Source organism: Chenopodium album, chromosome 14 (assembly GCF_948465745.1).
Source record: "Chenopodium album chromosome 14, dcCheAlbu1.1, whole genome shotgun sequence".
NCBI classification, from domain to species: Eukaryota; Viridiplantae; Streptophyta; class Magnoliopsida; order Caryophyllales; family Amaranthaceae; genus Chenopodium; species Chenopodium album.
Window position 1 is genome coordinate 49,592,841 of NC_137847.1, and position 11,451 is coordinate 49,604,291.

Here is an 11,451-nt window from a genome sequence, read left to right on the forward strand (position 1 = left end):
AGGGGGGTGGGGTCGCCAGCACCGGCCGTAGCTCTAGGCGCCGGCCGCCAGCAGGGGGGAGGGGGAGGGGTGGCAGTTAAGGGGAGGGGGTGGCAGTGGGATGGCTGGACGATGGTTGGGCCCCATTGAGAGAAATAGTTACTGTGTAAGACATCGGGTAGTAATTTCTAACAAACTCTGATTTAGGTGGTAGCAAAGTAAAAAAGAAAAAAAATTAAAACGGTAGCAAATGTGAATCGAAATGTTTTTCCTAGTAGAAAATGTCAAAATTTCCTTTAATTTATAAGTTGTATTTTTTGACAATAAAATTTTCTTTTTGATGATTTGTCATTTTTTTTTCCTTTTTTGTACTTTTGACATTAATTTTCAGTACTCTCTCTCTCTCTCTCTCCTTCTCATCAATAATATCTACAAAGTAACTACTTTTTCTTTCTCTGCCCACATACATATTTATACTCTCAATCATTAGTTTTTTAAAAATTACAACTTTCTCAATTCCGGTAAAAAAAAAACCCCAAAAAGGTTCTTAATAAAAAGGACAAAGGTAGTAGTATCTACTAGAGGTGTCAAAATCAAACTGACCCGAAAAAAACATCTGTCTCAAACTGTAATGGATCCGATTTGATCCCATAAATTCAAGACCCAAATCCGATCTGTATTCGAACTGAACTCAACCTCTATTCCAATTATTTGACCTGATTTGAACTTTACCCGGCATCGATTTGACTCAACTTGAACTCAAACTGAACCGGTATGACCCGACTTGAACTCAATCCAAACCGAAATTGCGCTTGACCCAAAAAATACCCAATTCCATCCAATCTATTTTTTTTTCCAAACTAATATTAACCCGACTTGATTTTGATCTGACCTAATTTTGACTTAACATGATTTCAAACCAACCATATTTTTAAATCCAACCTACTATTTAATTTTTTTTTTTATTGAAACATATATTAATGACACGATATGAAAAGATGACACTAAATGACTTGATATCGAACTAATAACAAAATAAATAAAAAAGACTTAATAATTACTACAGTTTAAGAATGTAATTGTTTGAATATTAAATTTGGTCAACCCAACCAAAATTCAGCCAAACGTGAAAAGTTTCTAAATCAGAATTGACCGAATATTGAATCAACCTTAATAATCAAATTGAACTTAAAATAACTGAAAGCCAATCGAACCGGTATCAAGCATCAACCTTATCCAAATTCTTCCGACCCGAAATTAATCCAGTCAAACCCATTTTAAACTCCGAACCGAATTTATCCAAATCAAATATGAATCGATCTGAAATTGACCCGACCCAAACCCAACAAATTTTGACGAATTTGACACGTTCGAAAGTAAACTGATTTGACTTGAGGTGGGTTAACAGGGTGGATAATTTTAAATCGAATATACCCGATCTGAACATATTCAACCCATCATAAAAACAATCCAAACTCCATCATGAATTGACACATCTAAGGCCCTGTTCTTTTGAGCTTCTGGGCAGAGCAGATTAAATTTCAGCAGAGCAGAGCAGATTTTAGAATAGCAGAGCAGAGCTGAGCCGAGCAGAGTAGATTTCAACACTATTATTAATACTATTATTAATGTTATTATTATTAATGTTGTTGTTGTTGTTGTTGTTGTTGTTGTTGTTGTTAATGTTATTATTATTAATGTTGTTGTTGTTATTGTTGTTGTTGTTATTATTATTATTACTATTATTATTATTATTACTATTATTATTATTATTATTATTACTATTATTATTATTATTGTTACTATTATTATTATTAATAATACTATTATTAATGTTATTATTATTATTATTAATGTTGTTATTATTATTATTATTACTATTATTATTTATACTATTATTAATGTTATTATTATTAATGTTGTTGTTATTATTATTAATAATTACTATTACTATTACTATTACTAAGTGCATATACCATTGATTTAGGTGAGTGAAAACATAAATATATGTATACCATATTTAACATATGTTAATAGTAGAAAGATAAAAGACAACGGTTTACTTATATTTATTTCACAAAAATTTTAAAATAAAATGATTTAATGAGTAATAATGATTTTACTTATAAATTTGTCTTAATCATATATTTTATACCCTAAATATAATAATGATATACAAAGTACTACTTGAAAACAACCTTCTTTTTTTTTTAATTCTTAAATTGTATGGAAAGATTTGAAAAATAATTCAACTCAATGAACTAACAATTAATACCCACATATATATAATGTTTCTACACATTGTGATTCTATATCAAATGTTTATAAAAGAAATTGTTATTATTATTATTATTTATTTTTTTGAAAGAATTGTTATAATTATTAGAATTTATTAATTAATAATATTATTAAATATTAATTCTTAATAGTTTGAATTATTAAATATTAATAATGATAACTATTATTATTAATTATTATTATGATTAATAAATATTAATTATCATTAATATTAATAATTATTAAAATTATTTTATTAATGATTATTATAATTTTCAAAATAATAAATTATTATCATCAATTCAATATTAATTATTATTATTGAATATTAATTATTATTATTGTTATTATTGATTATTATTTGAAAATAGAGTAGAGAAGAGCAGAGCAGATTTCTTTTGAACAGAGCAGAGCAGAGCAAATTTGATTTGAGCAGAACAGAGCAAAGCAGAGTAGAGCAGCTCTAAAGAACGGGGCCTAAGAGTATCCATCATCTAAGAGTAGTTGTTAAAAGACCAAATGAAGACCATTTTAAAGGTTCACATCTTTGTTCCCATTCCCATACATCCCTTACTTTTGTTTACACACTTTTCTTTCTCCTCACTCTTCACTACTCAGTCCACACTCCTCTCTACAATAATAGCACTACATAAAACAAAACAAAACAAAACAAAAACAAAAACAAAAACATCTGAATCTTTCAACATTACACTATTATCCAAATTCCAAAGCCTCTCTTCCCAAAATCCCACTTACATACGGAGTAACTAATTTTATTTTTCTCTTTCATTTTACAATTTTATTTTCTGTAAGAAAGAAGCTTGAAAAAATAAAAAAGCTGAAAACTTTATTCTTCATTTTTGGTGAATTAATAATATTTATCATATTATAAACAAATTAAAAAAGAATTGAAAATGGGTGAAGGTGAAAATTGGGGATGGCAACCAAGTGGGTCTCCAACAATGAATTTGGAGAGATCAGATGTACATTGGAGTCATTTTGACAGTTCTGTAAATGCAGTTTCATTTGGTTTTGTTGCTACTGCTGTTCTTATTTCAATGTTTCTTGTTATGGCCATTTTTGAGAGGTTTCTCCGCCCAAATCCGCCGGAACTTCCGCTGCCTAGCCGCCGTGACATTGAATCCCAACTGGGTTTTCATTCAAAGCTTGGTTACTCTTCTCCCAAGGTTTGTTTTTCACCTTTTTTTTACTATGCCTGTTAACTGTTTGATGAAATTACTGAATGAAGTTACTGCAGAAAATCTGAGGAATCAGAAGTGTTTTTTACTCAATTTGTGTACCCTCTATGTAAAATGATTTGATTCTGGAAAAAATTTGCTTTTGTTTGGTATAAAAGTTTATTTCTTTAATTTGGTGAGTTACCCTTAAATTGTGGAAATTTTTTCATTTTCTTTTTAGTTATCATGTAATTGGTTTCTACTGTTTAAGTAATTTTGCTAACTTTATCAGCAGGGTAACAGCCTTCCTGGATTAATGTGAATGTGACCATTTTTTTTTTTATCACTTGGTAGTATTATTATATACTCCGTACTTCGCTTTAATCTTTTTATGCTCCCGAAAGCTCTTTAAATTTGGTAATTTAATAAGATGAATTCAATTCATAGCATTACATGGATCTGTCACATTTGAGGAAACTTAGATATTTTGTCTCCAGTATATCTGAATTTGCTAGTACGGAGTAAGATTCATCCTGTTTTAGTAATTTAGACCGTGTTTGATACTATTTTTTGATTTATCTGAACTTATTTGCACTTATTGAAACTTTACTGTAGTTGTGAACTAAACCTACTGAAATTTATGGTAGTTGTGAATTGAACTTATTGGTTCTACTTCGTATATAATAATGGCATTCTTAGGATGTCTTAGCTTCCCATGTGATTTTGGTCCTTCTAATTTGAACTCTTTCCTGAGTTTTTCCAATTTTATAATCATGCAGAAACCCTTTTCATCTGCACAGTCATGTGGATGAAATGGCGGTACTAATTTCATTTAGGGTAATGATTATTTTCTAAAGATAGGGAAAGAAACAGATGGAAAGAAGAAAACGATAATTCAATTTTCTGTGGACGTAACTTTACATGGTCCATCCCCATCATATACTAAATTGGACACTCTTCAATAATTTTATTTTGGCCTATAGTCTAAAGTAAACCTCTAGCTACTACAAAGCTGAAAGTCCTTTGAAACATATTTTTGTTTTATTTGAGGTTAAATTCAAGAAGCTAGTTGTGTGTATTGGAGTACATTGATTATAGCAAGACTCTATAAACCTTCTTACTTGTGTCCAAGTATGCAACCCATATGCATCTATCGGTTAAGAGAAGATAGATACATGGGAGCATTGTGGTCATTTTAGATAGGCCTTTTAGAGTTTTCCAATCAGGGTATATTTGGGACTTTCCGGATGATGGATAAAAATATCCAATTGCTGTTACGCACTTGTATGTAGGTTCTATTGGTCTTGAGTCCGCAGATACACATGAAAGCAATAGTAGCAATGTTGCATGGAACCTTGCATTTGTGGATCTTAGTCCCTTTTAAATGTTGCAATGTAATATTGTCAAAATCCCCACATGTGCAGAATTGAGTTTGTCTTTTGGATTTTTTTGAGTGCCTGATTAAAAAATCAATGGCTCAACCAACCTCTTGTCTGCTAGATGTTTAAGTTGCAAGCAGCCCGAGGGCCATGATGCTAATGCTTACCAGTCAAGACAGAAATCTCCTAATATTGCAGATTTCTGATGGCCCATGAATACCCAGATGCATATAATATAATGTCCCACATGACTAATGTCTTCATAGTTTTTATAGTTAATTCCCTTTCTTCATGGACAAGCCTTGTTGTCTTCTTTTAAGCTATTAATTTATTGTTTATCTTAGCCCATTCAGAAGAGCAAATCATTGTTTTCATTCTTGTCTATGCTGTCTCACTCGCTGTCTAGCTAATAAATTTGTCATCAAGATTTCAATGTTTTGTCATCTTCAATCTTGTTTAGAAAGCTAACAAACACTGCCTTTTAGTGTTATGTGATGAAGATAAATAGTCGTAGTAGGTCGGCATTCTAATGTATTATAATTCAGCATGGATTAGGTCATTAGGAGAGATATTTTTAGCATTCCTCCAAGGGTTTTGACATTCTATGGATGTGTCTTGGAAGGATCAATTGACTTGTACTTCATTATTTTTCTATCCTGACTCTGATTTCCCTTGCTTCATTTGTTTCAAATCCATATCCAACTTTTTATAGAGACATTGATTTCTTTGTGTGTGTAACAGCTCCAATACTTTCCATTAGCATGAAAAACATGTAATTTACGGAGTTTGTTAAGCTACGTGCATTTTTGTGTGTGCCAATTTTATCTTATAGGGTCCTATACTTCCTACTAGTAATGACACTTGCACTTGAAACATGGTCATAAAGATTATGTTCTTCAAGTCTATTGCATGTTGCAATTGATACTGAACTCCTTGGGAATTGGGATGTCACAATTCTTAAGATTAGATGACTCTGCCTTTATTGACCTGCTTTTATTGACATACAATAGATGCAATCATGCAATCATACACGGACAGGTATATAATTTTTGTGGTACCCCGAGCTTTAATACTATGTACGGAATTTAGGGTAAAGCAACCAGTTGGGAGTAGGTGCTCGTATACATTGTTATATTTTTTTTAAAGGTAAAAAAAGGGCTTTACCGAGCCAAAACCCTTCATGGGTCAACCTAGGCCAGCTGGCTAGGCACTTTGGGAGTGTGGGATAGGGTAAGGGGATCCCTCCTCCACTTTGGTAGTGTGGGATAGGTAAGGGGATCCTCCTCCAAAGCGGGGATTGAATCCCCAACCTTGAAGTTAGAAGGTGTTCTCCTTTCCACAAGGCCAAGCTTAGCTTAGCTTGGTATATAATTGTTAGGTTAGATCACAAACTTTTACATATACGTGTATGTTTTTTATCCTCTTATATAGAATGATACCAGCTGCTCTAATCAGCTGTTTGTTGATCTTATCTTATTTAATTTTGGTGGTTTTTGTGGTTCCTATGTTGCCATCAGTCCTGCAGAAGGCCTGCTTGTGTGACAGACAGAAATAGAGTAGACATTTTTAACAGTGTGATGTCTAAATTGTCATTTTAATGTGTCTTTGTTTTCGTCTTCAGATGACAGTCTACTCTCAAGAGCATCCGGTAGTGATGCCTGGAGATAATATTCCAACCTTCATTGCTCATCCGGTTCCTCTTCCATGCCCTCCTGACCGCATCCATTGGCCACCCTGTAAGTTTAAATTACCTCCAAAAGGCCCTCAAAATGCCAGAAGTACCCTGCAAGCTATCGTAAGAGAATCAGTCTAAAGATAGATAGCACAATAGCACATATTGTTGCAAATTTCTTTTTAATATGGACAATTTTTAGCTCGTACAATGGAGATTTTCTTCTCCATTTGAGTTGTTTACTACTTGTACATAGAGCATCTCGCTCCTTTGGGTAGACTCGCCCTTTCACTTTGAGAGACTGAGGCGAGCAAGGCTTACTGCTTTCAGTTTCTAGGGATGGATGAAGTTGCGGATCAAATTGAAATCCCCGGCTGTAAAAAAATTGGAATATGTAATTGATATGTTGAGCACAAGCTGATTCATACCATGTTTTGAACCAAGTTTTTTTGACATGGTCAGAAATTAGAGAACCAACATGTTCTAAACATTATTTTTATATTTCTACTGTGATTTACATCATTTCGAAAATCACAGCTGTACTCTTTATTATCTAAACACTCTTTGTTGCCGGAGTATTGATGTTCTAGGACTGTGTTTATCATTTTCCTTTAATTAACGGGGAGTCATTCTTAGGACATGAACTTGAGCTATATAGGTGATATTGTGGACACAATTTATGCCGTATGAATAATATGCATATATTGCCAATAATTCGAATTATTTTTCGCAGATTTTTCCAAATTTATGCATATATTTCCAATAATTCGAATTATTTTTCGCAGATTTTTCCAAATATATAACTAGAGACTTGGTGAATTAACTTCATGCTTTATTACTACGTACCATTCATATGTTTCAATCTTTAAAACGAAGCATGTTATACAATAGTTTCTGTTGCATGTATGTCAAATGTTGATTTATGTGACCAAACATAATTTCATATCAAGGTGGGGACTATATTTATACAATTATACACGAATATAATTCATTGACAGAGTATGTAAACCAATTGACAATAAATTTCATGTTTGATTGTTTGTTTTTTGTCTTACTAGACTGCATACTTTGATTTAATATGTGACCTAACTTTTTATATCAAGGTTTATCTATTAAATAGTCACTTTCATATTGATTGTATTTTATTTAGACCATCTTCCTTTGTCATGCAAAATATATATACTTGATCAATCTTGATTTTGACACCTCAACCCTAAATTCTAACACGACTATTTTCTTTGTTGACCTACATTTAATTTGTTAGAAAATTCAATTACTCTTTACATAGATTTTTTTATTAATTGTGAATGATTAGTTATGATGTTATGACAATTTTTTTACTAAATAATATAGAGTTGTAAAAACACTCATAGTTAAGGGTTTGAAGTAAAATTACTTGAATAAATATAGTGGTGGGAGATGTCTGATTAACGTGCCTTGGACTTGGCAAGCTTCACCCACGGACGAGCCTATTCAGTAAAGTGAGGGTCATGCTCAACTTAAGGTCATGATCTATCGTGTTGTGTCGTACTTGCACACATAAAATGATTTTGATTTTTTTTTTCTTAAATATCCTTTGTCATGTGGTGATGCTTGTACTAGTACAAGTATTATTCTCCAATTAAAATGTAGGCATGTCCCACAATCTGACACTAGTGACACGCATAATTGTATGCCTTGTCATGCCAACCCCATGCTCGTGTCGTATGGTGTCATGTAAGGCCATAACGTGCCTTGAGCTGATCAGTACCGTCTTTAGACATAGGGGATCACGTAAACTCCTATTTTGTAAAATTACGAAAACCAAGTTCAAAGTTACAACTATACAAAAAGGCAAAAACAAAATCACTTGATAGGTAAATATAGATTTATAAAGTACTTTGTGTTTATTTGTGAGGCATCTATCTTGCAATCTATGGATCGAGTGCTAATTTGCTAGGTGCAAATCAGTGCTAATTGAATGCTATTTAAATTGTTGATACAAGATTATGATTTAATTATAAAAAAAAAAAAAATTAAATTGGATGCTATTTAAATTGTTGATACAAGATTATGATTTAATTATAAAAAAAAAAAAAATTAAATTGGGGTGAGAGAGGCTCGAACTCTCGACCTCAGGATCACTCAACAAGCTATGAGACCTACGCGCTAGCCAACTGCGCCACCACCCCAATGTTATCGTTTTCCAGCTTTAAATAAATTATAATTCCAAAAACCAGCAAGTAGCCAATAACAGAAACTGCACTTCAAGAACTTAATCCATCCAACTACTATAAACCAGCAAGTCTGCAAGTGATATTACATTACGGTATTATTAGTTTTCATTCGTCCAACAAGCTAAGTAACATTGCATTATTCTAAATAAAAATAAAAGTGTATAAAATTTAAATAACCTAAGCCCGAACCAAGAAAAACCTTTTCAAGTGAGAAGTAAAAACTTGTAGGCAAACTCTAAATATAATATAAAGCGAGCAACTTAATTAGCTTGTCGTAGGATTATTGCAATGATTTTCAAGTTGATTCACCATCAACTGTTATGTCAATACCACGGTTGTTCCGAGGCAATATGGATTGCAGAGAAGGCCAATTAGGAAGAATTTTCTTAACCCCGCCAATAAGAGAGTCATCTGTCGAGCCAGGAGCAAAGTTTATGAGCGCATACGAGTCTCCTTTAAAGAGGTAAGCCTCATTGTAACGGTGTGAAGCAAATGCCGCATCAAATCCGCTTTCGAAGATGGTGTTTCTCAAACTACCAAACCCCTGTGATATAGAACGGATGGCGATAAGACGGGGAGGGGCATTGTTGTCCATTTTGTAGTTTATAAGAGCATACTGATCGCCTTTAAATAGATAGGCTTCATACGGAGTAGATGACTCAAATGCGGCATCTACTCCGTCTTGGAAGTCAGTCTTTTTGAAGAAAGGGAACATCTTAGTGATAGTCATGGGACCGCTCGTGATACGGTCGTTTGTGGTGCCCGGAGCGTAGTTTATCCGGGCACATAAATTTCCTGAGAAAATAAAAGCCTCATCCTTATTATCAGACCCAAAAGAACAGTCTACTCCATACTCTCCAAAGGCGGTACCTTTTAGTGAATGGAACCCATACGGTATCAGGAGCGGTCCGTTGAGTACTCTGTCATCTGATGACCCTGGTGCGTAGTCGAGTAGCAGATAATCGTTCTTCATGAATAGGTATGCTTCATTAGTACGCGACGAACGGAATGCAGCGTCAATATAACCCTCTGACTTACCCACCCCATCCGTGTACCATTCTATCACGGAACAATTTGTGTTACTGCTCCTTTTATCCCTTGATAATTGACATTTGTTTATGCTTAGACTTACCCTTTCGCCGTTTTCAGCTTTGTAGTAACTTATTGGCCTCTGAAGGTTGATCAGCCTTTGCGGATGGGATTGTGGGTTGAAATTCGAGTTTATAATTAGTACATTGTCTCCTCTTTCTTGTCCTGTACACCTGTTTCATCGAATTATAATAATACAGAGAAGATTATAATTGACAAAACAAGAGAGAGGAAAGTAGTAAATCAAATAACCATCTTATAGTAAACTCGAGACATAATAAAGCCAATTGATAATATGCTACATCTTGGACTAGCTAGTAAAACAAGTTGGTCTAGGCTAAATATTTAGTTATTTACTACATTAAAATGTTACATGTGGAACAAAATGAACGTTGAGTACATTATAAATAAATATGATTATCATACAATTATAAAATGAACATTGTTATTATCTAATTTTTGATAGTGCGGCATAAAGATACATGTAATTAATAATTCGCATCGATATGTGCAGTTGAAAAACATTATAAAACGAAGAGAGTAACAAAAATTGAGATTATGATGAAACGGGAAACTTAGGATCAACGTTTGGAATTTAGTTGCTAGTAAGGAATAATAAGTATCAACGTGAACTCCTTGAATGTTGACTTTCTCGAGTGATATAAATTCCAGACATGCATATATACGAAAGTGGTTAGTTTTATGATCAGATTAATGGTTTTATATATAGTGTAAATTAGAAGATAATTGATAATAATAAAATTGTGACGAACGAACCTTGAGCCACTGTTAACAAGAAGCCTAAAGCGTTGGGCAGAACGGATGTATTGAGGTGCAATACCAGCAACAAAGCAAACCTCATCTTGGGAGGTAATCTGGTATCGTTGATCATCAAGAGTTTGAGCCATCAAAATTCCACCAGGTGCATAAATCTCGTACCGCCACGCTTCCACAACCAGACGGTCTTGATTCGGGGGGAGCTGGATCGAAGGGTACCAGCCGCTATTAAGCGTGGTACTGACAAATGCAGAATTAGTTGGGTGTTCGGTATTCCCAAGAGGACGCCCAGTACTATTCTTTACGTAGTGTTCTAAATTGTAGAACACATTGTCCTGGGTGTCTTGTTGACGCCTCACCTGAAACCCATCTCGAAACACGTCCTCATAATGAGCACGGTCCCACCTGAACACACGACGGCTGACATCTGAGTCTCCGGTACTGTTCCGGTAAACAATGTCAGCTAGGGGAGGATCTAAGGTCCGACAGTTGAAGTAGTGGATTGTTTCTACCAATGATTGAACTCTCAACTCTTCATCTTGGGTTAAAGGTTGTGGGTAGCTTGCCGCACAACCTCTCCAAGGAGAATTTGAAGGGATTGACATTTTTTTTTTCTCAAAGTTTCTTTTAAGTTCTCAAGTAAAAGTATTTTGTGGAATGCATGTTCACTACTACAAATGGTTCCAATTTATAGACATGGATTTCAAATAGTTAATCATATTGCATATATATTTTCCATGTACAATTTACCATTTATGGTGTAAATTATATTTTCATTTTAACTATTAAGGCTCAAATTTAGTATACAAAAAGGACCATTAACACTCCAGTTTGCGTGTAGGTAATTGTCTTTGTATACTTTTTTTTTTCCAAGATGCGAAAAA

The 11,451-nt window shown here is 33.6% G+C and overlaps 2 protein-coding genes and 1 non-coding gene across 3 annotated transcripts; 1 reads left to right on the plus strand and 2 right to left on the minus strand.

Annotated features, from left to right (window-relative positions):
- The first annotated feature begins 2,855 nt into the window (after window positions 1–2,855).
- Window positions 2,856–7,011, plus strand: LOC145579449 (uncharacterized). Its single transcript, XM_081636695.1, has 2 exons — window positions 2,856–3,443; window positions 6,435–7,011. Exons 1-2 carry the CDS (start codon window positions 3,171–3,173, stop codon window positions 6,624–6,626), a joined length of 465 nt encoding a protein of 154 aa, XP_081492821.1. The 5' UTR covers window positions 2,856–3,170; the 3' UTR covers window positions 6,627–7,011.
- A 1,559-nt stretch (window positions 7,012–8,570) lies between these two features.
- Window positions 8,571–8,656, minus strand: TRNAM-CAU (transfer RNA methionine (anticodon CAU)). The gene is given in 2 exon segments: window positions 8,571–8,606; window positions 8,619–8,656. It is a non-coding gene; the product is annotated as a tRNA-Met (tRNA).
- Window positions 8,657–8,996: 340 nt separating this feature from the next.
- LOC145578240 (uncharacterized) lies at window positions 8,997–11,172 on the minus strand. Its single transcript, XM_081635596.1, has 2 exons — window positions 10,568–11,172; window positions 8,997–9,963 (listed from the first exon to the last, which is right to left on the minus strand). Exons 1-2 carry the CDS (start codon window positions 11,170–11,172, stop codon window positions 8,997–8,999), a joined length of 1,572 nt encoding a protein of 523 aa, XP_081491722.1.
- Between the last annotated feature and the right edge of the window lie 279 nt (window positions 11,173–11,451).

Bases quoted from the DNA above. Each gene is read 5' to 3' on its own strand.
- LOC145579449 (XM_081636695.1), top strand. From the start codon at position 3,171: ATGGGTGAAGGTGAAAATTGGGGATGGCAACCAAGTGGGTCTCCAACA. The intron at 3,444-6,434 runs GTTTGTTTTTCA...TTTCGTCTTCAG, and splicing joins TTGGTTACTCTTCTCCCAAG to ATGACAGTCTACTCTCAAGA.
- LOC145578240 (XM_081635596.1), bottom strand. From the start codon at position 11,172: ATGTCAATCCCTTCAAATTCTCCTTGGAGAGGTTGTGCGGCAAGCTAC. The intron at 9,964-10,567 runs GTTCGTTCGTCA...TCGATGAAACAG, and splicing joins CTTGTTAACAGTGGCTCAAG to GTGTACAGGACAAGAAAGAG.